We start from the raw sequence: 26,351 nt of genomic DNA, 5'->3' as shown, positions 1-26,351 counted from the left end.
CACTCTGTTCAAGTGTATGCATGGAAAAGGTAATAAAAAGAATATGAAAGATTTCCCTTAACGAAGCTGCAGACAAAACACACAGGGGTTGTATAATTATTAAAAATCCTTTCCCCTTTGCACCATTTCATTGTTTCTTCTTCATTTGTCTTGGTGTGGCCCCCCTCTCTTCAGACAGAGGCCCATGCTTGGCCATATTCTAAAATTTGTCTCATTCTGATCCACATAGCATAACTCTTCTCTTACTAAACTCACATAGGCATATTCAGCATGACCTTATACTTATTTTTATATATCACCCTACTTCAATTATTGTACTACATGCCAACTAATAATCACCTTATAGTACACAATGGAAAACCACCCTGTAAAAAGTCTGCCAAGAAAATGTCATGATGTGACGTCATCCCATGGGTCACTAATGACTCGGTGCTTACAAGGGGACTACCTTTACCTTTTTACACAAATTATGGTTACAATTTGTGTACCATGAAGGAATAATTACTTGGCCAAGTAGTACCATCAGCACAGTCCATTTAAATTACCTCATGACTGGGAAGAAAAAGCACTGTTCTTCTGACATACAAGGAAGTAGTCTTCATATTCTGAGGTAATTTTATAATTCTACCGTTTGTCAAAGTGCTATTAAAGCAGCTGTCTCTACCCACTGGCCAGTTTCCATTCTTAGCTACAGTGATCAAACAGTCACTGGTATCAGGTCCAGGTCCTCTTGGATGAAATGGATACCCATTTTCATTGCCCTGCCAAGAGACTTCACAGAGAGTGATTACAATGTGGAATTCACTGCCAGAGGGTGTAGTGATGTACACAGGAATATAATTTAAAAGGGGATTAGATAGATTCATGGAGGATAGGTCTGTCAGTGGCTACTAGCCATGGTGACTGAGGGGAACCTCCAAGTTCAGTGGCACTAAACCTCTGAATCCCAGAGCCAGGAGGCAACATCAGGAGAAGCTCTTAGCCTTTGTTCCCTTTTATTGGCCCTTCAGATGAACTGATTGGCCTGTGTGAGACAGGATGCTGAAGTTGATGGACCACTGGTATAATCCAGCAGGGCTCTTTCTTATGAGACCTGCACCAGTATGTGTGATCCTTTGTGACAGGGATGTGTGATCCTGTTGTGACTTTTATTACTATTGAAATGGCATCCTTGTAGACAGGTTGTGCTGGAGCATAAAATGGGGCTTTGAAATGGTTTCATTCCTACCTTTTGGAACAGTTTGTGAAGGAGGTATTTGGATACTGACTGGTATTGCTTTTCTCCATTTGAACTGCTGTGTGGGATTCCACACAATCTTATGCTGTTTCCTATACTTTAATCTGCTGTTATGTGTCACTCAAGGACTAGGAGTATGGTATCATCTGGAAGAAGGAGGAGGCAGAGGAAACTGGATTTATACCCCACCCTTGACTTGAAGTCTTAGAGCAGCTTCCCTTCCTCTACCCACAGCAGACACCCTGTGAGGTAAGTGGGGCTGACAGAGCTCTGAGAGAACAGCTCTAGGAGAACTGTGACTGACCCGTGGTCACCCAGCAGCTGCATGTAGAGGAGTGGAGAATCAAACCAAGTTCTCCAGATTAGAGTCCATTACTCTTAACCACTACTATAATGAAGCACATTATAGACTGGATAAGGGTGACTAAACAACCAAGACAAGACAGAACTGCTTATAGTAAGTGGATATGGAGGGGGTAGGAGACTGCTATATTCCTGCCTTGCCTGTGAACGAAGAGTTGTTAAAAGAGTTACTAGTCCAATTGCCAGTACTATTGGCAGCAAGGTTATCCTTACCAGGAACAGAGTCTTTTCAGTGGTGGTTATGGTACCCTTTAATTCCCTCCTAAGAAATGTCCAATTTATTGCTATTTAAGGGACTGGCTAAAACTTATAAATCTTTTTTAGGTTTTTAAGCCTGCTGTATTTTTTCTATGGGATGTGATTACTTTTTAGACTGTTTCATTTTGAAGGTGTACAGAGAATGCTTTAATGCTATTGTTGATACAGTGTAGGGTTTTACTGTAAAGTCCCTTAGGGACAGTTTCCAGTGGAAAGGCAGCATATAAATTTACAAGTAAGTTATTTCTTTGGGGTCAGGCTACATAATGTAAAAGCTAATTCATTTCTAGCAGGCAACAACAACATTTCCTTTATGCAAGGATTCAATCCAAGGAAGATAATTCAAAATGGAAGGTCCGTTCTCCCGTATGCAAATCCTGTTGAATCAATATTACTTGGATCAGATTAAAACCTGCCAGTTTGTTTTGTTTGTTTGTTTTGGTTCTGTCACTTAGCAGCTCCTATCATAATTTCTGCTTAGACAGGAGTCCAACCCTGTGAAAAAAAATCTAAGAAGCTGTCAGGGCTTCATTTTTTGTGAGGCTATTTTTGAGGAGACAGTTTTATAAAAAGAAGCTTGGAAAAGGAGAAGGGAAGGCTGGACTTTCAGAATTACCAGTTAAACAATGTCCTAATATCACATCTAGTTTTTCAATCAGCTGCCAGGATACAAGCAAGCAGAGGAAACATCTGTGACTCACTAGGGTCAGCTGACAGAAAACATTTCATCGGGAGTTCTCTGTGTTCAGCTCATCCCCTGGCTTTAGCTGTAATGACTGCCATACAGAGAAGAAGAGAATGATAAAGGTAACTTGCTCACCCCTCACCCTAACAACACTGGACGCTGAGGCTATGATTGGAAAGTGCTGTTTAAGTACTGTGAGCTAGTTGTAGACACCTCTTTACAAGAGACCTTTTTATAAACGAGACATATTCCAGGTCGCTGATGCTCACTGATCGATGTCCTAACCACCTATTTAAACAGTCATAAGGCTGTTTAAAATACTCTGTAAAAATAGAGTTCTCTTCCTTTTTATATATAAACCATAGATACATATAAATATAGATATTCATTTGTTGAGAATTAAAAGCACCTTGGTTATTTTCATAGTTCCAAGTATAAAATTCTCACAGTATATTTCCCTGCACCTCACCAACAGCATCTCACACCATCTGCTAGGCACTTGGATTCCATTCTCTGTCAGCCACAAGTTCCCCACATTTCCTGTCCCTGACTTATGCAGTGGTAGAATTGCTGCTCAACAAGCCATTGGCAGCTGCACCATCCTGGAGTTTCACTGATGTACCATTCGCCTGATCTAGAGCCCCTTCTTTTGTAGCTTCATCCTGGAGAACCTTGTGGCGGAAGTAATAGAGGTAGCAGGGGAGCAGGAAGCCCGCAAAAGAGAAGATGAGAAGGGTGAGGTTCACCTAGGGAGAACACAAGGAGAGTCAGTATTCTGACTGCATATCCAATAATGCTGCTGATGTAGGTTACAGAACCATTCTCTCTTGCAGCCTCTGCACACAGTTTTAAAATGTCTGTGACTTTTTGTATGTGTGTTACTTTTTACAAAATAAATGAAAAGTCTATCTAATGCAAAAATTGGGACAAAAGAGTTAGGGCAACAAGACATGGCACCTTAGCATGGAAAGGAATTTGCCAGTGTAGCATTCAGCTTGTTGAGATGCATGTTTGTAACATAAGTTGTAAAGCTGAGTTTCACACCATGAGTCTGCTGTGATCCCTCTTAAAAAGGAACCTCTGTCTTTGCCCACAGCTGGGTAAGGCCAAGGAAGGCTGATCTATAGAACCCAAGCACCTTCAGTGGCATGAGACATACTATCTTCAGCTCTGTTTCCCAAGGACTAGCCAGCTTCCTGCAGCCCATATAACTCACCCAAAAGGGATCACCATGTAGTGGTCCCACCATTGCCATGAAGAGTGGCTGCTGGAGAAGAGCAAACACAGCACTGATCATCGACTGTAAACCGGTCAATGTCCCAAAGTGATTGGATGGATACCTGTCAGCCACAAATAATGCACAAAGGGTAAGACTCAACATGTGCCACACTGCAGATGCTAACCTCAATCCTCCCCCATCTCTAAGAAACATGTGCAGCTTCTAGATATAAAACTGAAATAGTTCATTTTTAACATATTTTGGGAAATGAAAATGAATCAATTCTAAAGATCTACCAACTTTGTTAAGAATTAAAACCCTCAATAAATGAAGCACATAAGCAGATTTTTGGGAAAAAAACAGTGAAAAGAATGCGCCAATGAAAAATATCAGGAAAGAGACCAGTAACAGCTTTTGTTGAAAACTTTTGGCATAGAATACCAACAGTGCCATCCAACACAGCTTTACACCCTTCTAAATCCACTGAAGTCACTGGGCTTGGAAGGGTGTAACTTTCTGCTTAGGGCAGCACTAAAAGGTGTAAGAATTGTTTATATTTTTCAGCAATTAAAGACATTTGAGTTGGCTCTCCATCACTGTTAACTTGGCCTGTTCCCCTGCCCCCAAATGCTAAAGAAGATTAGCTGCCATGGAAAAAAGTAATGGAGATAAACAGCCAACCTCTCTTCCTTCCCTGTCTGAGTTAAACCCCCTTCAGAGATTGTTGCATGTCAGTACTATCAATCTTGACACCCTCAGAGAGGAAAACATGTCATAATTTCTCTCATAAACACACACCACTCTGTCCCCCAGAATCACCAGCTTCCTCACTACCTTGCTGTGCAACTACAGGAGTCTGCTATGAGGAGTGACAAAGAAGGGCACTCTTCTTTGTCACTCCTCCTCCCACTTGCAGCTTGTCTACGGAGCCTTGTGAGGAAGAAACATAACCAAGCCAAAAACAGGATATATCTAAACTAAAAAAGCTCAGGGATTAGATGGAAAGTGGATCTTATCTGACCAGTGGGCATGATCTTCCCCAATCCTTGTTGCACATTAAAGAACATTGTGCAGATCACAGTGCCTACCTTCCTCTCTCAAGTGACATAGGGAAAGCAGTTCTACACAGTAACATTGCTTACACAGCAGCATAAAGTCCTCCACAGGCAGAATGGAAAAAGCCACGCACCACAGTGTGAAAGATGAAGGTCACATACTGTGGGAAAAGAAGGGGGGGAAAGAAAAGCACATATTCAATTAATCTTACAGCTGTAATAAGTTAGTTTGAAGGTATTTCTGGAATGAATGCAAGAGAGTGTTAGGAGGGACGAAACCAGCCAGAGAATTATTGAATGAACTTCTTGTAAAGTTGTTGGACTGGAGTCCCAATTAACAAATGATATATCAATGGGTATATATATGGGTGTGTGCTTGTAACACTCTTATCTCTCTTTTACGTTATGTGTGTTGTGTTTTTGCTTGCATACTGAGTTACTAGCTAGTCTTTTCTGTAACAGATAAATAACGCTGCAATGCAGTGAACGTGACAGAAAGCTTTTGGCTGAGGAAGGTAGTGATACCGAAACTGGCCCCTTTCCTTTGGCTTCTTTCTTATTGATGACATCAGTTGAAGACTACTTGTTTGAACACTTGTTTGAATATTTGCTGCAAACATTTGGATTGGACATTCTGGTACTTTTCTGTTTACTATATACATATACATATATATATGCTTTGATCTTAAGAAGACTATTATGTAAATGGACATATTGGAATTGTTATACTATATCTACTTAGGATTGTACTTTGTGAGACATATATTAATATAGTGGCTTGTTGTATAGTGCCACACAGTTTATCTATATTTTGTCACAATTTCAACTGTGTTTCCTCTTGTTTTGCTTATCATTCAATGAACAGCAAGACCAGGATACTGGGAGGGCCTGAAAATAATACTAGGGAAGAAAGACAGTATGTGAATGATGGCAGGACAGAAGTTACCTGTAGAGGGAGGTTGTTGATCAGGCAAGTAATACCAAACCCCACTAGCAGCAGATTGGTAATGACAAAAGCCCGGATAGCATTCGTGAGTTTCTGGATCTTACGGTAGCGAACTTTGGGTGGTTTTCCTTTCACCACTTTTCTAATAAGAAAAAGATACTGTCAGTCCCAGGGGGCATGCCAGAATCCACATACTAGCACTCATGCTAGTCTCTGTATATGTGTACACACACACTGCTATTCAAATTTGAGGGTCATGAAATTTTCACCTAGTGTTTTCAGCAGCATCCATATTCCTTGGCCCATCTATGCAGTCCTTTATTCGCCAGTCCATCACATAACCAATGAGAGGGCAGGTGAGCAGGCATAGTAGCTGCATGACACCAAAGATGGATGAGTAGAAGCTGACTGTCCAGCAAAGAGAGAAGGAAGGAGGGAATTACCTTGAAGGCCTGTGATAAGAGGTTCATCGCTGCAGGTAGGTAGGACTGGGCTCACCCACCAAAACCACATAGAACATTCTACTGAAGTTATAAAGTAATTTACAAGCTTTTCAAATCAACACAAGTGTCTCATCCAGAAACCCAACTGCTCTAAACTCCTTGGAGGCAGAGTGGAATAAACATGCAAGTTTTTTTAAAAAAATCCTGAACACTGTATATTTGGGCCTCCCCTGCATGTGCTGCAGTGTATGCCCACATAAAACAGATTCATCAGTTGGCATCTTCATACTTTCATGCTTTTAGCTTAGTTTCTGTTTGTCCAACTGCTCTCTTCCAGTCTGGTTGGATCTGGCCTATTCCCATTTTTCTCAATTGCTGAATGAGCTAACCCAGATCAACTTTCCCAACAATACCAGTAACGACTAGCAAAGAACAGAAAAGAGAAATTCAGTCCACAAGAGGGAAATGTTTACTCCCATTTCCAAGTTCTCCACAATGCTTGGAGGCTCCTCTTTGGAATTGTTAGTGTGACAATAGGATTCTACTTCACTGCACAAATCTTGCCATTATGTTTCCCTAGACAGATTGAATACCTTTCAAGATAATTTTCTCTAGTCCACAGTATCACAAAGTTATGTACCAAAGCCTAAGCCAAGCTTAGTGGAAAAATGGGATGGAATGGGCTACAGGAAAGTTGGTGCTGCCTGGTCTTTTTAAAGTACCACAGAAGTCCACAGATTGCATAGGCAACAGCATCACACTAGCACAAAGTGTGGGAGTTGGCCAAGATAGATTTCTATCACATGGACAGAAAAACTGGCTGTTAAGGTATATGGGACTCCTTTTCAAAGTTTTGTTTTCAAGGACATGGAAATTTTCCAAATCAAATTCTTGACAGGCAGAAAGCTGTATTTGGGGTCTCTTTACCAGGATATAGTACAAGTATACTTTGAGAGTTCTGAGACAAGGTTCCTACCTGTTTCTTCAGCTTCATTCCTCAGCTCAGCTGATACTAGAATTCACAAGGAGGAAAAGGAAGAAAGTAGTAATAGATTACATCACAGTAATCAGAATGGGGGCTTGAAAAGCTTTCTGTCTCTGTCAGCCCCCTTTTTCTCTTGCACTGCCTATTGCCCTTTGGTTGACTGACCCTTTCACTTCAACCATGTAGTCCTCACCATGTTCTTCGCCACCTGTCACCTGGAACTCCAGCATCTTGTTCATGGCTGCCATGTAGAAGATGATGCGTAGCTGGGTCATGCCCATTGTAATCAGACTCCACAGAAAGATGGGAGAGCAGACACTACGGCGGAAGGGGATGGTTCCTGCAGCTGGGAGGAGGAGAATACAGACTGTTGCTGTCACACCATGACACAGTAGCCAGAAAGACCTTTTTCATATGTTCCAAAGATTAATTTTAAGCACTGCACCAGTCTGGATTTCCAGATCTCAGAGCGGAGCAATGCCTTCAGCTGGAAAGCCAACAACTGAAGGGTTTGTACCAGCTCTGGAATAAGGGGTGGGATTCAACTGACAGAAAGGGATCTCTAGTGTTCAGTATTGGCATATTCTGTTTTTAACAAAAGAAGTGGAATATAGAACAGTGACTTGAATAAAAATGGGTTTCCAACACTATTTCTGCCATGAAGTTGTGTACAATATAAGCCTCCTGTTCACTGATAACAGAAAAATCCTTGCCATACCCTAGACTGCAAAAAGACGACTTGTTTCCCTTCCAACTGTAGGATTGATGCCAAAGTGCAGATACTTCTTCCTGCCAACAGATGGTGCTGGATGTCAGGGTCTTCACTCAGCTATGGGAACCACTGCCTATAATGAAGCCTGACTGATGCAACTGGCCTGAGGCCTTACAAAAGAACAGCTGACAGAGACATAGATCAGTACTCAGCCAATCAGTTGCAGAAGTCATCCCTCAGGAAACCTTGCCAGAAAAGGGTCTGGGAGGAGCCTCAAAACATGAGGCAAATTTCAGTTCTAATTGGAGACATTCAAGAAGAAGAAGAAGATATTGGATTTATATCCCGCCCTCCACTCCGAAGAGTCTCAGAGCGGCTCACAATCTCTTTTACCTTCCTCCCCCACAACAGACACCCTGTGAGGTGGGTGGGGCTGGAGAGGGCTCTCACAGCAGCTGCCCTTTCAAGGACAACCTCTGCCAGAGCTGTGGCTGACCCAAGGCCATTTCAGCAGGTGCAAGTGGAGGAGTGGGGAATCAAACCCGGTTCTCCCAGATAAGAGTCCGCACACTTAACCACTACACCAAACTCACTCTCCACTCTTTCCACTCACTCAGCTGAGCTAAGCTGTGGGTATGGCAGTTCAGTTAGGATCACTTACCCTGGGAAGACTCTGTGGCCTCATTGTGGAGATCCTGAATGGACGGGTAGTGCTCTTCCTTGCTCCCATCCAGATGTGGAGCTTTCTGGCTCAGCCGCTGCCCCACAACCTTCACGTGCATGTAGAATCGGTCACCTGTGACTCTGTGATCAAGGGCTAGACTGCTCAGTTTGATCTTCTTCCTGCCTTAGAAATATCGGGGGATAACACAGGAGTTATATCATCATGCTGGTTAAAGTAAAATATCTGCTTAGGGTTAAGAGTTTTGCCATGGCAGCAGGGGAATGGTTCTCCCTGAAAAATATCACCTTGGTGAGGGCACTTCTGGTGCTTGGAAAGAGAAACAGTGAAAGAAAAACAACACAGTCTGAAGGGCTATGCAGGTGACATAGGCAAGCCAAATGTAAACTATGTAAGGGCAAGAAGCGTCCACTTGTTGAGATTTGAGCATCAAAACCTTGGACTATTCAAGAAGGACAGACATTCCAAATGTGTGCGAGGTGGTTTCAATACACATTCTCTGCTCTGAGAACAAATGCCACAACAGGCAGCTGAATATGTTCAAAACATTGAATCTTACTGTTGGAAGATACCTCCAGGGTCATCTAGTCCAACCCCTTGCACAATGCAGGGAATTTAAAAAAACCTCCCCCACACACATACATCTCCAGTGACCCATGATCCATGCCCAGAAGATGTCCCCCAAAACCCAACCCTCGAGGTTCCCTGGCCAAATTTACCTGGAGAAAATTGCTTCCTGATCCCAAAGTGGTGATCAGAATTTCCCTGGACATGTAAAAAAGGGCCATGAGAACTAAGCACTGATTCAACCCTTCCTGCCCTCCTTCTCGTGGTCTGCCTAAGTTCACAGAATCAGCATTGCTGTCAGATGGCCATCTAGGCTCTGTTTAAAACCTCCAAGGAAGGACAGCCTACCACCTTCCAAGGAAGCCTGCTTCATGGAGGAACTGCTCTAACTGTCAGGAAGTTCTTCCTAATGTTTAGCTGGAAACTCTTGATTTAATTTCAACCCACTGGTTCTGGTCCAAACTTCTGGGGCAACAGAAAACATTCATTCTCTATATGACAGCCCTTCAAGTACTTGAAGATGGTGATCATATCACCTCTTAGTCATCTCCTCTCCACACTAAACATACCCAGCTCCTTCAACCTTTCCTCATAGGACTTGGTCTCCAGACCCTCACCATCTTCATTGCCCTCCTCTGGAAACCTCCCAGCTTGTCTATATTCTTCTTAAATTGTGGTACCCAAAACTGAACACAAAACTGGATATCTTCACTAAACTATCTTCATCACACCACTAATGAATACACAGTAGACTGGAACAAAGCAGGTGCAGCTGTACAATGCAGCTTTCAAATGCACTAGCAAGCAAACAGTTGTAGAACAAGTCTACATAACAGTGAACACACATGGCAAGCTTGCTGGGAGCTGGCATTCATAGGTTGCTCATTTTGGCGCCATATGAACAGACAGACATAGGAAAGACTCTCACTGAAATGTATGGAGGGCACTGGAAATAGTGTACTTCAGTTCGCAGTCAGTATTTGCTCATAGTCACCATATGGGTACATGAACAAAGCTTTGTATGAGTGTGCATACTATTTTAATATTAAGGCACTAAAGGAAAGATGGCCAGCCCTTCTGTGCCAGGACCTCTTCCGTATCTTCATGAATGTGGCAGTAACTGACCTTCAAATGGGCACTCTATAACCACTCTCGACCCTTCTGTCTGCTTGGCAGGACTAAAGCACCATGTGCTCTTACTCACGTGTAGTTGGCTTCTTCAGGAGCTGGGAAGGACTCCTTTGGCCAGTTGATCAAACAGTTGAGAAAGAGGAGGCAAGCCAGACTGGACCAGAAAAGCATGATGGTGATAAAGGAAACTCCAATGTCATAGATAAGCTGAGAGCAAAAAGAAACCAAGAGAAAAATAAAGGGGTGGACCAGTAGAGAAGATTTTGGGTAGCACTAAAGCAGCAAGGAAATTGTGACAGACAAGCACAAATCACTCAGGCTCACACTTTGGAAGAATTTTCAAAGCCATCCCTCCTTGGACAGCGATCATGCTCTCTAAATTTTACCCAGCCCCCACTCCATAAAGTCCCCCCCCCAAAAAAAATGAATCATACATGTGGCATCTCCTTCAGCAGGGAAACAGAATACATGCAAACATTACGAGGTTTTCAGGAATAAGGTGTATCCCATGCTAGACAATTTGAATGGTTCACACTTGTTTTATTACCATCTAGCTACGTACCTTGACACCAGGAAAGGTAACAGCTGATGACGCATATGACCCAATCATGAGTGCCATAAAGGTTGAGCGCAGATTCCCAAACATGTTGGGCAGCTGAAGAAATGCAACAGGAGAGAGCCGTTAGCAGAAAGTTTTCTAAATAAATAAAATGCCCCATATCCACCTTTTCCAGATAGCTCTTCTTTAGGGTTCCCAAAGGGCATTCTTTTTTACACAGTCACTCTACCTAACAGTAAAGTTGATGGTCCTTTGGTGGGTGATGAAAGCTGCAAAACTGGGCCACCCAAAGACAAGGCAGGGGGTCTCCACCTACTCAGGGACTCTCTAGGCATGTAGAAAAATATTACTTTGTAAACTGATGAACAGGAAGAAAAATCAGAATCAGAATATAAGAGCTCGACTCAACCAGTGGTCCATCTAGTCCAGCAACCTGTTTCACACAGCAGCCAACCAGGTGCCTTGAAGGAGAAACCAACAGGACATAAAAGCAACGGCCACTCTCTGGTGTTGCCCTCTAACATTGGTACTCAGAGGATTGCTGCCTTTGAGTACAAAGGTTCCTTTTAGTCACCATGGCTAGTAACCATTGATGGCCTATAAATGGAATGAGAGCAGCTGAGTGTCAGTTACAAGGAAAAGGGGCGTGGACCTGGATAGCCCAATCTCCTCAAATCTCAGAAGTTAAGCAGAGTTGTCCCTGGCTAGTATTTGGATGGGAGACCTCCAAGAAATACCAGGATCATGACATGGAGGCAGGCAATGGCAAACCACCCCTGATCATTTCTTGCCTTGAAAGCCGTACAGGGTCACCATAAGTCAGCTGTAATTTGATGGTACTTTCCACCAGTTTAGGGAATCTTGGAGACACAAATTTGCAAGGGTTGATGGGATTTCTAAATTGTCCCCCCCACAAACACACACAACTCCACATAACCTCCTAGCTTCTTCTTTCTTACTTACAAACCCCTTATCACAAATCTACGACTCATAAAGTAGATCATACTTCAAATACTAAAGAATTAGAACCTTCCTTATTTTTAAAATTCTCATCCAAAGACCTTTCTTTCCTCCCATTCTGCATTTTCTTTTACCAACCAAAAAGCTATATGCAACATGACCCATTATGGCTTAATCATCCAATATATTTTAACGAACTTGTACCCAAGAGCACCTAAAAACTGGATTTTATTTCTCTCTTCTATTGGGTGTGTATATATGTGTGCAAGCAGGCGCACACTTGTGTAAGGTAGACGATTCGATCCAGATATATTAATCCTTGTTAAAAAGGATGTGGTTTTTTTGCAACATGAAAGTAGACATTATTACCTATGAATGTCAGTAGATCAAGCGCGTATTAAAGGCAATGGAGCTGGTAAGGAGACCAAAAATTGACCTACTTATCAGGAGGGGAGCTCAGATGTTGTAAAAAGTCAGGACTCTCAGACATATCTGTGGGGGAGAGAGGGGATTTAACCCTGGTCTAAATTCTCTACTGTTCTAAAATGGACTAAATCCAGGGCTTCGTGCAAGCAGGACAAAAAAAATAACAGCAGTGACTCTTACCCAGAGGTAAACCGCAATGTATATCAATGAGATACACTTCCCAATAAATGGGTTTAGACTTAGTTTGAACATGTCTAGTTCCCCACTCCTTTCTCTTTGGAACAGCACTGTGATATGGCTCTGGGCCATGCCCTTTAATTTGATATTCACAGGAGTGGAAGGTGCCTCTGCCATGCTTCTTAATCCATGTCCTTGCCTAAAGCATGGGAGGAGAGGGTGTGCCATTTAGTTCTGCCTTCTAGTTGGCTACTACCTGTTTGGCCCGTGTTATGTACTTAGTGAGTATTATACCATCCTGTGCCAAAAGTCAATGTGATCTAGTTGGGAAGTGGGAAGTAAACATCGCTCCGCATGCATCTGGGGACAAACTGGAAAGGAGTGCACCTCCCCACATCAGAATTATGCAATGGGGTATGATGTCCCCATGCAGACGAGGCAGAGGTCAGGTTAGAGCCTGGGGAGAATGCCCAGCCAGATCTCCCCCAAATAAGCTTTTCCCCATTTTTGCCAGCATGGATCAGTTTGACATGCCCAGAAAGCAGCACTGCTCTTCCTGCCAAGGTCCCAGTCGGAGGATGCAGCCTGCCACACAGGCTCAGCACTGCAGTGATCAGAAACAGAGCAGAATAGGTCTCACATGCCTTTGACCATCATGCAGGAGAGGGAATTTTAACCTGTTCAGCTCTTCTGAGCCGCAAACAACAAAATGCATCTGCCAAAACCCTTCTACACAAGTGTTAAACACACTGTCCTCCTTTACACCTTATCATTCTAAGCAGTACAACCAAGACTTCTGTCATTGGATCAAAGACCTCACTGGAATCTCAGGATCAATGTAGGCAAAACAAAAGAGAACCTTGACCGAACCTCCTATTTGTCCAGCTTTTAATAACCACTTTGAACTAAATCAGGACCATGGTGACTGAGTGGTGGCCTCTTGAAAAATGTTCACAACAGAGCAAATTGGGTTGTGGGGTTGAGATCTACCTCCAGCGAGCAGTGCAGGGACAGGGTTTGACGGTTTTCCCTCTCAAGTATTGTGATCCCAGTTCGAGCCCCTCTGCTTGCCAATATTTTAAAAAGAAATGTAAAAACAGAGAAGATGCACAGTGCAATTCTATGCACAGATACTCCAATTTAAACCAGTAGAAACATGGCATCAGATTGCACTACCAGGGAAGAAAGAGGCAGGCACTTCCAGCATCTGCAAGGTACACATGGAGGTACAATAACATGCCCCTAAACCCAGCATGTGCATACACACACACACACGTATCCCAACAGCAAAGGAGGCTATTGCATGTATTATACACACGCACACCCCTTGGAAGGAATAGTCACACACACAGAAAGAAGAGATGTTGGAATATATTAAGTTGAATTCCACCACACTGCAGCACAATTGCTACACTTTGAGGCCAGACTGATCTTATTTTACTCATTTATTTAAAATATTTATACCTTACACTCTCAGCTAGATTAGTTACTGAAACAGCTTACCATTTTCTCTAATGAAAACAATAAAATACATATCAATTTACAGGAGTTAAAAGGCCAGCAATAAAACAATAACCAGCATTAAACTGTTTAAAAGAAGCAACGGTAGTGAGAATGAGAATGAAAAACCATACAAGAGGCAAGATCATGAGGAGGCACATTATGTTATTATTGAGATTTTAATGGCTGTAATACATTATTAGCCACCCTGGGTTTTCTGGTCCATGGGTGCATTATAAATGTTCAAAATATCAAACCAAATAAACACAAAGAATGGAATCCTGTGTGTTATGGCACTACCATGGGTAAAAGTTAGAAAAGCATAGATCCTACTAGTGTTTTATATGAAGACAACAAAACCCACCAACAAACTGCTCCAGAAGAATTACAGATTCAGCGCCTGAGACACAGATCAATCTGCATGATTTATACAGGCAAGTTACAAAAATTCATACTGAACCAGACTATTGATCCATCAAGTTCAACATTATCTACTCCCAACGGGTGGCTCTTCAGGGTCTTAGGTACAGGGCTTTTATCATCGACCTGATCATTTTTAACTGGAGATGTAGGGGATTGAACCTGAGGCCTTCTGCATACCAAAAAGAGGCTCTGCCACTGAGCCACAGCCCAACCAAGAAAAACTCTGAATCAATAACTTTAACAAACTGCATTTTTGGCAGAACTAAGCAGCTTAATTTCCACAACCAAAGATTACAGGGATGGTGGAGGGACGGTGGCTCAGTGGTAGAGCATCTGCTTGGGAAGCAGAAGGTCCCAGGTTCAATCCCTGGCATCTCCAAAAAAGGGTCCAGGCAAATAGGTGTGAAAAACCTCAGCTTGAGACCCTGGAGAGCCGCTGCCAGTCTGAGAAGACAATACTGACTTTGATGGACCAAAGGTCTGATTCAGTATAAGGCAGCTTCATATGTTCATATGTACAGGTTCTTCCAAATCCCTGAGAAATGGCCCCTCAATCCCCTGCAAATTTCGCCTAAAGGGAATAAAAAATGGCACCTCAATCCCCTACAAGTTTCCCCTGAAAAGAAGTTTGGTTGAGGTGGACTCTTTTCCTGCTGAAAACTGACCTAAGGAGGGGGGAAACTGCTCTCCTCCCACACACACACCCCTTAAACCATTTAAATGAACTTTTAAAATGCTTTAAAACTTATCATTAATGGTATACAACACATAATTCCACTGAATTGTTTCATCAAGTTTTATCCATGTACCTTTTCAAGCCTATTTTTGCACAGGGGGCTGAGATTTAGTGGTTTTCCAGCATCCTGTTTTCTGCATCCAGTATCAAACCCCATGCATATGAAGCACATAAAGACACACACACACCCTTGCATAAAGGGTGATAGCAAAGAAGAGCAATTATGTACTGGATGCAGATGGAAAAGAGACAGAGTCTCCCAATGCTCCAGTTATCCAAATCCAAAAAGGTATTATCTCATACTCCTAGCAAATATGAAAGGACTCGCAGCAAAACCAAATAAATAAGAATTGGTCCAGGTACTAACATAGAAAACATGCAGCAATGCTTAGTAAAAAAGTTAAATGACACGTCAATAGGGAGTGAGCTACAGTTATTCCGTATAACCCTATCTCAAGAACACTTGCAGCCTCACACACCCTTTGCAAATGGATTGTTGCGCTGAACAGATAAGCAGCCTGCCATCAGTGGTTAGTGGTGCCCAGCCCCTGCTCAATAGCCAATCACCATTTGCTTCCCTGTTGAAATTTTCCTTCAATGTGACTGTAACAGGAAGATGGAAACCCATTCCCTCCTTTGCATCCAGCCACTCCAGGAGGGGTAATTAAGGCCTTGTCACTTAGGTTAAACAAGAACTATTTTATATTTTGTATCTTGGATGTAACTGATGTAACAAACACGAGCAGACTTCGGAGGATGGGGGAAGACAGGAGGGCCTGGCGTGACTTTGTCCATGGGGTCACAAAGAGTTGGATTCGACTGCGACTGAACAACAACAACGTCTTGGACATGTTCAATCACCTCCCTCTGGCTATGCAGAGAAAAGTACATCCCAGCACTGTCCTCATACTTACAGTTAGGGAGGTGAAGGTCAGGCAGATCCCACCAAAGCCGTTCAGGGAAAGGCCAAGAAAAATCAGTGGGGAAAGAACTGGGAAGGCAGAACAGAAAGATGAGGTGAACAGGTGGATGGCGACAACATAGAAAGGGGTGGATGGAATTGCGATAAAAATAAACAAACAGAAGACATGGAGGAAACAGTGGAAAGCCTCACATTAGGCAGGAACAATGGATTAAACCTACGGTGGCCAGTTTGCAGCCTGGAAAACTATGCCATCTCTTTAACATTTAATAGCCCTAATGGAGAATGTAGCCATGACTGCTCCCTTGAAAGTCCCATTGCTCATGTACAGCCATGGCAATTGTAGAGGAGCACAAGAATTCTGAGTGGGTGGGCAATAAGACCTGGGGAGATGATGGGCAGAGCTAATTTGATTCCCCCTTTGCAGCTACAAGGCTGTTGTGGGGAGAGGGATTTCTTCTAGTTGCTACCTGCTAATCCCAGTTTGAACCACCTCCTCACCTGATGTGTTGTAAGCAGCCAGAGCCATGAGAGCACAGGAAACAGCAAAACTGGCACTGTAGAGAAAGCAAGAGATACATCAGAGCAATGTTTGGCCCAGTCACGTTCTCAAATAGACATCCCCAAACCATTTGGGAAAACTATTCCCCACATCTTCCACTCACTTTCTACCTCTGACACACAATCCACTGTCAGCTTTCCCCTTGCTGATCCAGTGGTCTACTTTCTCCAACAGACCTCATGTTCTACTCAAAAGTTTACTCTATAACTATTTCATCTGCTTCCCAAGACCACAGCAACACTTTCCCCTCCCAGGTATCCTTTAACCCAAGTCCAGTTTGTCCCAGTCCCTATTCCATACCTGCCAACCAGGCGGAGTGGCCTAGGGCCAAATCGGTCCATCAGTATTCCAAGAGGCAAGGTGGTAGCACTCAGCAGAAAGGAACCAATGGTGAAACCCAGGTTGAGCATTTCCTCCTGTTCCACACAGCTTGGGTAAAAGTCAGCCGTGATGGAGTCGTTGGTGCTGTTATCACCTGAAGCAAGTGAGGCTGACAGGATCAGACTTCTCTCCCCAACACAGATCCTACTTCCATACCCACTCTGTCCTACTACAGGAAACCTGCTTTCTGCCCAAAAAGCAACACCATCATATGGAGACTGTCTGAAGCAGTACTTTTGTATAACTGATATAGGTACTGCACCATTTTAAATTAGCCACTGAATCCTCAATGCTGCCTTACCTAGTAGAGCTGAATGTCAGTCCCACCAAGGCTGAAAACTGATGTGCCCATTTGCTGCTGATCTCTTGCTATCTTTCATCAGTAACACAGTTTCTACTTAGTGCTGATTTTGTGTCTCACTCTCTATCAGACTCATTCATAACTCTCCTAGAAGGTTAAATTAATCCAAATTAAAGGGCCCAATATTCAGATAACTGAAGATATAACATAGGCTGCAATCAGACGAGCAGTTTGACCCAATGCAGTTGTAGTTCCCTTCTGAATTTAAAGTGCACTATCAGATAGCGACATCTGCCTCCCATTCCTCAGTCATTGGCACCCCATTCTGACCCACGTTTGAAGCAGAGTTATCAGGCACTGGGGAAAGTCTGCTCTTTATAAATGTCAGCACTTTTACTCCGCATTCCCAGACCCACCCTGAGCCTGCCTTGGTGGGATGAGTGAGATATAAATCCCACAAATAAATAATGTCTAAATTGCCCTGTTGCAAATGCAAGGCAGTTAGGAAGTGCCTCCCACTTTTTAAAAAAAATAGGTAGCAATGTGCACATAAGTGGATCTTCCCCACAGGATTTGAATCACCATTTGTGCGTTCCTGCACACAACACTCTGTCAGGATTGGGAACCCCTGGGGAGTTGTTTTTGAGCAACAATAACTCCACTCCCCCCAAAAACAACAACCCTCCTTGGAAAGCCATGGATATAGTCCCTAGTTAGGCTCCCATATCAGCAGCGAGCCTGGGAAGATTGACAACCTTGTTCCCCATCCCACATTCCCCCATGCAAACTGTGTTAGCAGAAAAAGGTTGCTGTTGGAAAGTATTCCATGATTGACACAAGGGTAAATGTACTGAATTCAATGGGAATATTCATATGTAAATCTGTATGATGCTTATACCACCCCCTCCATCCCCCCCACCCCCCGTATTCCATGGAAAAGAGGCAATGCAAGGGAGGCTTAGAGGGGCCATAGTACTTGGCGGAGGGATTGTGGAGCCAGAGCTTCAGATACAGGCTTATGTACATAAGTGAAAGGGGGGGAGGGAAGGATGCTGCAACAATCTGAACGATCGACCATGGACAAGTGTATGGTGAAGCCAGTTCAGGGTGGGATGTCTGATCAAAACTTCCTGTTACAAATAAAACTGTGTAATTAGAGGCAGAGCCAGACCGTGCCAAGTCTGTAGTTTGACTGCAGCCATAGATATTTATCAAATATTTTAAAACACCTGTATTAATTACAAAATTATTTAAAAACGATTACAGGCCCAAATATAGCCTCAATTCAGATTAAAATCATGAAGTTATTGCAAACATAGACCATATGTAACCCTGACCAAATGCATTTCAGCCTTGTGCCTTTCTTCAGTAGTCAAGCATAATAAGACATGAGGTACAGACATTGCAATAATATTACTATAGCTACTCAATACAGGACCAGGTTGGGATTGTTTTCGAATCAATATCCATGACTCAAGGCAAAGATGCAATTAAAAGGCCTCATACTACACATTACTATGTTACATTAATACTACACACTACTATATTACATTGGCTCCATACTGCACTTTAAATTGATTTTCTTTGGATAAGAATAGGAAGGTACAGAACTGAATTACCACTCAAGATATGTGTACCTGACATGGGCAGAAGGTGGTTTTATATGAGGCCTCTGTGCTTTGAGTCATGGATACTGATTAGAAAACAACCCCAACTTGGTCTTATATTGAGTAAATATTGTAATATTATTGCAATGTTGAGTTAGTGTGTAATGATTATACTTGACCACTAAAGATGGCCACAAGGCTGAAATATGTTTGGTCAGGGTTGCATACGGTCTATGTTTGAGTTAACTGTATGATTTTAATCTGAACTGAGTCTATATTTGGGCCTATAATTGTTTTTAAATCATTTTGTAATAAATACTTGTATTTTTGCATATTTGATAAATATCTATATTTTATATTCAGTAATTTAAATACTGGGCCCTTTAATTTGGATTCATTTAACCTTCTAGGTTCTTAATTCATTTTGGGGGGTTAAGTTTTCTCTTCCCCCTTTTTTGTCCTTTTCATTCATAACTCTCACCAACTCTCCTTCCCCACAAAAGTCTGACTGGTTTGAAAAAATGCAAGAAACAGACAGCCCCAGTGTGACTGCATATCCAGCAGAACAGCAGTGCAGAGAGGGCTTTGCTGAGCTTTCTACCACTCAGCCCACCCTTTGCCTGGATTCTCCCCACCTTCATATTTTGCCTTAGCCCCACTTGTAAGGTCCTGACCTTTCCATCCTCACCTATGCACACATATGAGTAGAATCCCTCGTGTTTGAGCATGATGAGCAGCGAGCCCCAGCCCAGCAGAACAGCTGAGAAGAAGAGATTTTCCACCACTGCAGTGCAGGCCATCCACCAGCGTCGGTGGTAGGCCTGCTGCAAGGTTGGTGCCATCTTCCCTTTTGCTTGGAGACCAGGCTGAAAGCAGAAAGATAATTACCCCTTTCATTCTTCAGCCCCCCTGACATTTTAGAAGCACAAAGGCCAACCATGCTTCCTGCCCAGTGCCACATAGAACTCTCTTCTGCAAGCTGATGAACAGCAAAAATGGACTGCCCCTTTCCCACCGATAATTACCAGGGGTAGTAGAGGAGGCAGAAGGAAAGTAGTGGATACAAGGCAAAGCGGCTTCAGATCAAGCAAGAAATAAACAAGTCTCCAGAAAGCCAGACATCCAGAAAACAAAGCATTCTATTCTTCTCATGATCCTAGCACTATCTCTGGTGTAACATTCTATCTTTACATAATGCACTGGGTGGAGTTAGCTTTCTGTTTGTTTGGGTTTTTTTTTTTTAAAGACCAGGGAATTGCTAGTCAAGCTAGAATAAGGGAGGAGTGCACTACTGGAGAGGGGGAACAGACCTTTAAAACCACAAGGATGCTTCTGGAACAAGCCATCAGCCAGAGAACTAACAGCTGCTAGGATCCCTGCCTCCTCTTCCCCCCCCCCCCATTTTATGCAGAACTCAGCACCCTGCTGGCTGCCCAAGTGAGGGAAGGACAGCCTGGCACAGCAGTCACCCGCTAGAAGGCCAAGGGCTGCCAGGATGCTTCACTCTAATAATAATAGATTATCATGTGGCAGTGGGTGTAGTATAGCCAGGAGCAGTCTTCCCTCTAAGCTGAGTTAGTGTGAGCTAGCTCACAGTTTTTTAGCATCTGGCTCACACATTTTTATCTTAGCTCAGGAAAAATGGCCCCAGAGAAAACCAATTTATGCAGGAGCTCACAACTTTAATGCCTGTAGCTCACAAAGTAGAATTTTTGCTCACAAGTCTCCACAGCTTAGAGGGAGTATTGGTCAGGAGTTCTGAATATGATATAGCAGCCTGAAACCCCAAAGCTCTTTTTATGGCAAGCTAGGTTTATTTTTTGGGCTGAGAGAACTGTGAATGGCCCAAGGTCACCCAGCTGTCTTCAAGTAGAAGAGTGAGCAGAACCAGATTAAAGGTTGATATTCTTAACCACTACACCAAACTAGCTGCCTTACTTCAAGAATTCAGTCACATCAAAATTGCTCTCTGAGTTACTATCATAGAACACTGGCCATTTCAAGAGAATCCCACAAACAGTTAGCAAATGGCTTTCATTCTCCCCATTTTGAAAAGAAATTTGAGATTTAAAGTTTTTATGTAAACCCTTGGAGACAGAACAAGCTACAAATCAAATAAAACTACTGGAATAATAAAACCATCTAGAAATTGTAGTTTGGGTGCTGAAACAATGCACTTCCCGACCACAGAACCATCCCCTTAAGGGAATATATTTCGATTCCCCACACCAGCTGTTGTGCACATTGATTTCACAAAAGGCTCTTAAAGCCTGACATGCTTGGCTTTTCCCTTCTAATATAATGGTAGATCAGGTAATGAAGGGAAAAGGCCTATAAACTAGAGTTGTAAGAAGAGTTAATGCAACAAATGAAGCCCAAGTTTCATAGCAGCAGTTAGTGGGTAAAAGTGTAGCACCGGGGAAGGGTGGGACATCAATGGGTGGGATCATTTATATTCTCCCAGTGAAATCAGCAGTACTTAAGAGTTCCTCACTTTGGACTGAGTCATGCTTGACGTTTTTAGCTCAAATAGCCGCAGATTGGAGCTAGCAGCAAGGGCAGTTGCAAAGGTTGGCATGGAGCAGTAGCTAACCAAAGGCCCATGACTTGGCAAAGAGTCTGCTGCTAGTTGGAAATGCTGGGACAATCTAGCTTATAGTGGCAGGAGAAGAAACAGAGCATAAGAAAATCACCAGCAGATCTAAAACAAGCAGGAAATAATCTTGTTCTGCTGCCTCCTCCTTGCTCTCCTCCTGTTTCCAGGCCCCATTTACATGCAATGGCATGGGGAAAACTTCAGGAAACCTCCAATTCCCCAATAGGAGGCATGCTGGAGGGAGCAGACCCAGACTGTTTGCTGCCTGTTTTAGGTTCGCTGACAAGGCTGATGCTAAAATGAGCATGGGGGAGTTGCACTCGATTCCCTTTAGAGCAGACACACTGGGACTGCATGGTGGATAAAAGTGCTGGATTGGCCCATGGCCACCCTATACCCAAGGGCCTATAAAAGCCTGATGGCAGTTTTGTGTAGTGCTGAAGAAACTTTGTTGTGGACCCAGATGTCCCTGGTTCATATCTTGCCTCTGCCATCAACTCCCTAGGTAACTCTAGGAGCCCTTCTCACTCTCTCTTTCTTTCACCTAGCACGGGAGCGATAATGAGGGCTGTTGTAAAGACTGAGTATGGGAAGTGTTTTATATACACATTTAAGCATTATTAGTGGCAAAGGAAAGGTTGAGACCAAGAATGTGGCCTAGAAAGGCAGCAACTGGATTAGCCAATCAAAGAATCCTCACTTGTAAAGCACTTCAAGTGTTAAGCCAACATGCTGAGTTTTGAAGGAAGCTTTTTTGTTTTGAACATTTGGGGTTGACCCTTCCGAAGTTCTTCGGTTTCAGAGTTAACTTGAGCTTCCTAGAATGAAGCAGAAGAGGGAGTAAACAAGCTGATCATAAAATTCAGAGATGACACTCAATCCAGAAACATTTGTAAACAAGCAAAATCTGGGTGGGCGGAAATGCTGATAGCTCCTGAAGAAGAAGAAGCAGTGTCAACACCACACGATTTAGCATGAAAACTGATAAAGGAACCTTAAACACAGATGTTACCTGTGGGAAACAATGTCAGAAAGCAGATGCTCCTTGACACGCTCAGGAAGCCATGCTTCAGGAATGTACTCTTGAATATAGAATGTGCTATGAGGGAAGGGAAATGAATGGTCAACCCAGAGACCACCATCTTAAAAGATAGATAGGGTATTTATCTGACTCAGGAATGTCTGTTCCTTTATCTTCTTTTCTCCCTATTTTACCCAGAGGTGTGTGAATTAAGTGTCAAATACACTATATGCTCCAGTGATAGATAGCCTGAAAAGAAAGCCAAGTTCCTCATGCAGGTTGTGAAAAGCTTGAAAAGCATCTAAGCTGAAGGCTGAGAAGGAAGCCAAGATGACCACCTAAGAGACAGGCCTCCGCATCCCACACAGCTCCCCAGCCTTCTTCAACACCTGCCCCAACAGATTCCCTGCTTCCTACCAATGTTTCCCTTATTTCTCTCACACTAACAAAGCACTGATCCCTAACATGGTATCCAAAGTCATTCCCGGTGCCTATATCCTTCTTCTTCAAAGCATCTCTTCCCCAAAGTAAAAGTTCAGTCCTGGTTTCCTCTGCCTTATTAGAGCAACAGGTGCTTCAGAACAGCCCAGCTGGAACCATGTATCTCCCGCACTGTAGGATACTTGGTGTGGATCATTTTGTGACTGACCTCTACCCCAATGGCAGCCATTTTGTGGTGGTACCCACTACTTGTTCTCAAAATTTAAACAGACTCGACATGGTTGGGGATCCCTGCAATAAATGCTCCATAGAATAGAGAATTTCTGTAGGAGCAAATTTTTCATCCCTGAAAATCCCAGCCAAATAATTCTAGACAACTTATAAAAGACACAAGAAGTTTTGCATCTTCTATCTGTAAGACATTTGTGGGGAGCGGAAAGAGAATGTTAACACCATGTTGTAAAATGTGTTCCAAGCCTTGAATTTTGGATATAGGGGAGCTGAGATTTCTAGACCCAAGTACGTGTGATGACAACTAATGACCTTCACCAGAATTTTATTTTCAGAAGAACCATATGAGAGGAACTATATGCTCCACTGGAGCATCCACTGGAGCATATAGTGTAGGGGAGTGACAGTGGCTCAGTGGTAGAGCATCTGCTTAGAAGCAGAAGGTCCCAGGTTCAATCCCCGGCATCTCCAAAAAAGGGTCCAGGCAAATAGGTGTGTAAAACCTCAGCTTGAGACCCTGGAGAGCTGCTGCCAGTCTGAGAAGATGGACCAAGGGTCTGATTTAGTATAAGGCAGCTTCATATGTTCATATTTGTTATTTATTTATATATCACTGTTTTAGGTATGCGGCATTTTATGGAGTAACAGAAGCAAAAATAAAGGTCCCAGCATCCAAGAAGCTTACTAGTCTAAATTTTGACAATGGAGTAAAAGACAGCAAATGGACAAGAAGGAAGAGGTCTCAATAGAAACAGGGTTTTCCCCTCCTTACTACTTCTGTAAGCACACAGCTGTAAAAGCCAACTTATCACATATCTTGGTACAATAAAATTAATGGTGCATGAAAGTAATTTGTACAACCACTCTGCCTAGGTTAGTTTTCCTTCTCTAACTCCGGCTAGATGCCTGCAGGCATGTGGTGAATCAGTCAGGTAAACTATTCCCTAAGAACAAAAAAACAACTTTTCAAAACAAACCTTCCAAGTATGGCTCAAGCAGCAGCATGCAAGAGCAAAAGTACAATGTGGCTTCAGAGCAAAAGATTCAAGCACCTTTTGGCTATGATCATGATACAAGGTGTACCGGGGGGGGGGGGGGGGGCGTTCCCAGCCAAGACAGAACTGGCCTTGAAAAAGCAACTTTAAGGAAGAGAAGATATTGGGAAGAACAAGGACTTCTAGGGAAAGGAGACTACCACTCCATGCCTGTCTAGCATCAGGCACACGGACACAGCTGGGAACTGCCTCCAGAGGATGAAGAAGCAACTTGCTTCCTGAAAGGGAAAACAAGCAGCTGGAAATTGCCATCTTAAAGCCCAGCTCGCTCCGGATAGGCAGGTCTCTCCCAGAGGCATCACGGTGATTGGCTAGCAAGGTTAGTGGGCAACTGTGTTGGTCTGAAGCAGCAGAACAAAGTCTGAGTCCAGTGGCACCTTTAAGACCAACGTTTTTTCAGAGTATAAACTTTTGTGTGCAAGCACACTTCTTCAGATACGCAGTAATGAAAATAGAAATAACAGTCATACATATAGATTATAGAGGGCGGGCAGTCAATTAGCATAGAATAATGATGGTGTATTTAACAGAGGGGTGGCCAATGGTAGCTCTCCAGATGTTTTTAGCCTACAACTCCCATCAGCCCCAGCTATTGGCCATGCTGGCTGGGGCTGATGGGAGTTGTAGGCAAAAAACATCTGGAGAGTTACCGTTGGCCACCCCTGATTATCATCTGTTTGGGTTGGGAGGGGGGACATACCAAAGGTTCTAAATATGTCAGAATTGGAAATTGATGTATCCTTAATTGTGGTGGGAGCCTGTCATAGATTCCATCCGTCTCCTGTCAAGCATGGAGGTGATCCAGCAGCAGCCTTTTACTTTGAAAGGGGGCAATTGGCTGTGTAGAGTTATTTAACTTGTTCCCTGTCCAGATTAGAGAAGTACGTTTAAATCTACCATTCCAAATTACATTACATTCATAATTGTTAAGAGTAGTAAACTGAGAGTTAACTAACAGAATCTTTTCCTTAGAGGTGAGGTGCAGTAGATAGGCCAGCTGATTCAGGAAACAGATTTGGTATGTTATAGAGAAACAGACTGGAAACTGTTTAATCTGTTCATTTAACTGCTGAGAGAGGGGCACAATTACGATACACCAAAAATTGACTTAGGCAATTCCTAAAACATCATCCTGAAAGTATCAACGCTGGTGTGACACTGAGACAGAACAGTGCATTAAGCTAAAGGAGGTGCTCAGAATGAACCTGGGAACTTTTGCTTGTGGACCAGATGTTCTTCCATTAAGTCACAGACACTCCCAACTCCTGTAGGAATATTCATTGGATATTATTGAGGTTTAATGTATCAGGCACAGTGCCCTAAGGTCAAGCAAGGCTTGGCACTGGAAAAGTTGGCCTCAAGAAACTTAACAGATCTTTCTGAACCCAGGCTGAATGAACATCTGTTAGAATTTAAGCCTAGGAACGCCAGCTATTCCTTCCAGCTCGATTTTCTCCATGATCTCTTATTTCTGAACACCATAGCCTGGTTCCTAGGAAACGCACCAGTCCATACATCTCCCATGAGACCCACTTTTTCACTTCTAGGACCTCCCCTTACACGGAAGTGGGGAGAGGTTCAGAAATGCAATGAAATCCCTGCGACTGTGAGGGTGGGGTGGGGGAACCAATGCATCACAATAGCCGTTTGGTGTCATTTGTTGCAGCAAATCCCCAACCACCCCAATCTAGCAACCTTTGCCCGCCCTCTGACCCCCCTTCCCCCATTCCACCGTCCCGCTTTAGGGCAGGCCAAGGAGGCCCCGCGTTCTCGGCTCACACACACTTAAAATATCTGCGGCTAGCAGAGTCAACACATGGCCGAAGTTATTTTCTCCCCCCCACGCCCAGCCTGGAGGAAGCTGCAGTTGCTGCCACGTGGAAAGCAACAGCCTTGTCTCGACCCCGGCTGAGGGACACAAAGGGCTAGCCCAGCCCCACATTATGACACGCGGTGCCTCCCACCCCCCCCCAAAGCCTTCTTTGCCGAAGTACCTGGTCCGTCTCCCAAGTTGGGAACTCTCCCGCGTTCCAAATCGCAGGCGGGCTGAAATGGAGTCGCGCCTTCTTCTCCGCGCCCCTTCCCGAAGGTGTCGTCCGCAAAATGCTGGAGGGGAGAGCGCTGGCTGGGTCTCTTGACTCTCTCCTCCAGCAGCGGATAAGGTTACTCA

At 43.5% G+C, this 26,351-nt stretch overlaps 1 protein-coding gene across 3 annotated transcripts; it reads right to left on the bottom strand.

Annotated features, from left to right (window-relative positions):
- Positions 1-2,021: 2,021 nt before the first annotated feature.
- On the bottom strand, positions 2,022-26,351 carry SLC43A1 (solute carrier family 43 member 1). Of its 3 annotated transcripts, XM_060262467.1 has the most exons (16): positions 26,176-26,351; positions 22,163-22,251; positions 19,526-19,703; positions 16,849-17,023; positions 16,488-16,543; positions 15,979-16,055; positions 10,846-10,938; positions 10,357-10,490; positions 8,565-8,746; positions 7,385-7,537; positions 7,183-7,218; positions 6,033-6,171; positions 5,764-5,905; positions 4,905-4,978; positions 3,760-3,883; positions 2,022-3,289 (listed from the first exon to the last, which is right to left on the bottom strand). In XM_060262467.1, exons 3-16 carry the CDS (start codon positions 19,677-19,679, stop codon positions 3,095-3,097), a joined length of 1,734 nt encoding a protein of 577 aa, XP_060118450.1. In that variant the 5' UTR covers positions 19,680-19,703; positions 22,163-22,251; positions 26,176-26,351; the 3' UTR covers positions 2,022-3,094. The 3 variants fall into 3 exon arrangements, with proteins under 3 accessions (XP_060118450.1, XP_060118449.1, XP_060118451.1); XM_060262466.1 differs by lacking the exon at positions 26,176-26,351 and having other exon boundaries at positions 22,163-22,344; XM_060262468.1 differs by lacking the exons at positions 16,849-17,023; positions 22,163-22,251; positions 26,176-26,351 and having other exon boundaries at positions 19,526-19,657.

This window comes from Heteronotia binoei, chromosome 21 (genome assembly GCF_032191835.1).
Source record: "Heteronotia binoei isolate CCM8104 ecotype False Entrance Well chromosome 21, APGP_CSIRO_Hbin_v1, whole genome shotgun sequence".
NCBI lineage: Eukaryota > Metazoa > Chordata > Lepidosauria > Squamata > Gekkonidae > Heteronotia > Heteronotia binoei.
Note: the sequence above shows the minus strand (reverse complement) of the source record. Positions and strands in the feature narration are given on the sequence as shown.

What these genes read in the sequence shown, in the direction of transcription:
- SLC43A1 (XM_060262467.1), bottom strand. Translation starts at nt 19,679, where the DNA reads ATGGCACCAACCTTGCAGCAGGCCTACCACCGACGCTGGTGGATGGCC. An exon ending in GGCTGCTTACAACACATCAG is followed by an intron (nt 16,056 to 16,487) that starts GTGAGGAGGTGG and finishes CTGCCTTCCCAG; the next exon opens with TTCTTTCCCCACTGATTTTT. An exon ending in TCAACAACCTCCCTCTACAG is followed by an intron (nt 4,979 to 5,763) that starts GTAACTTCTGTC and finishes CTTTTCCCACAG; the next exon opens with TATGTGACCTTCATCTTTCA.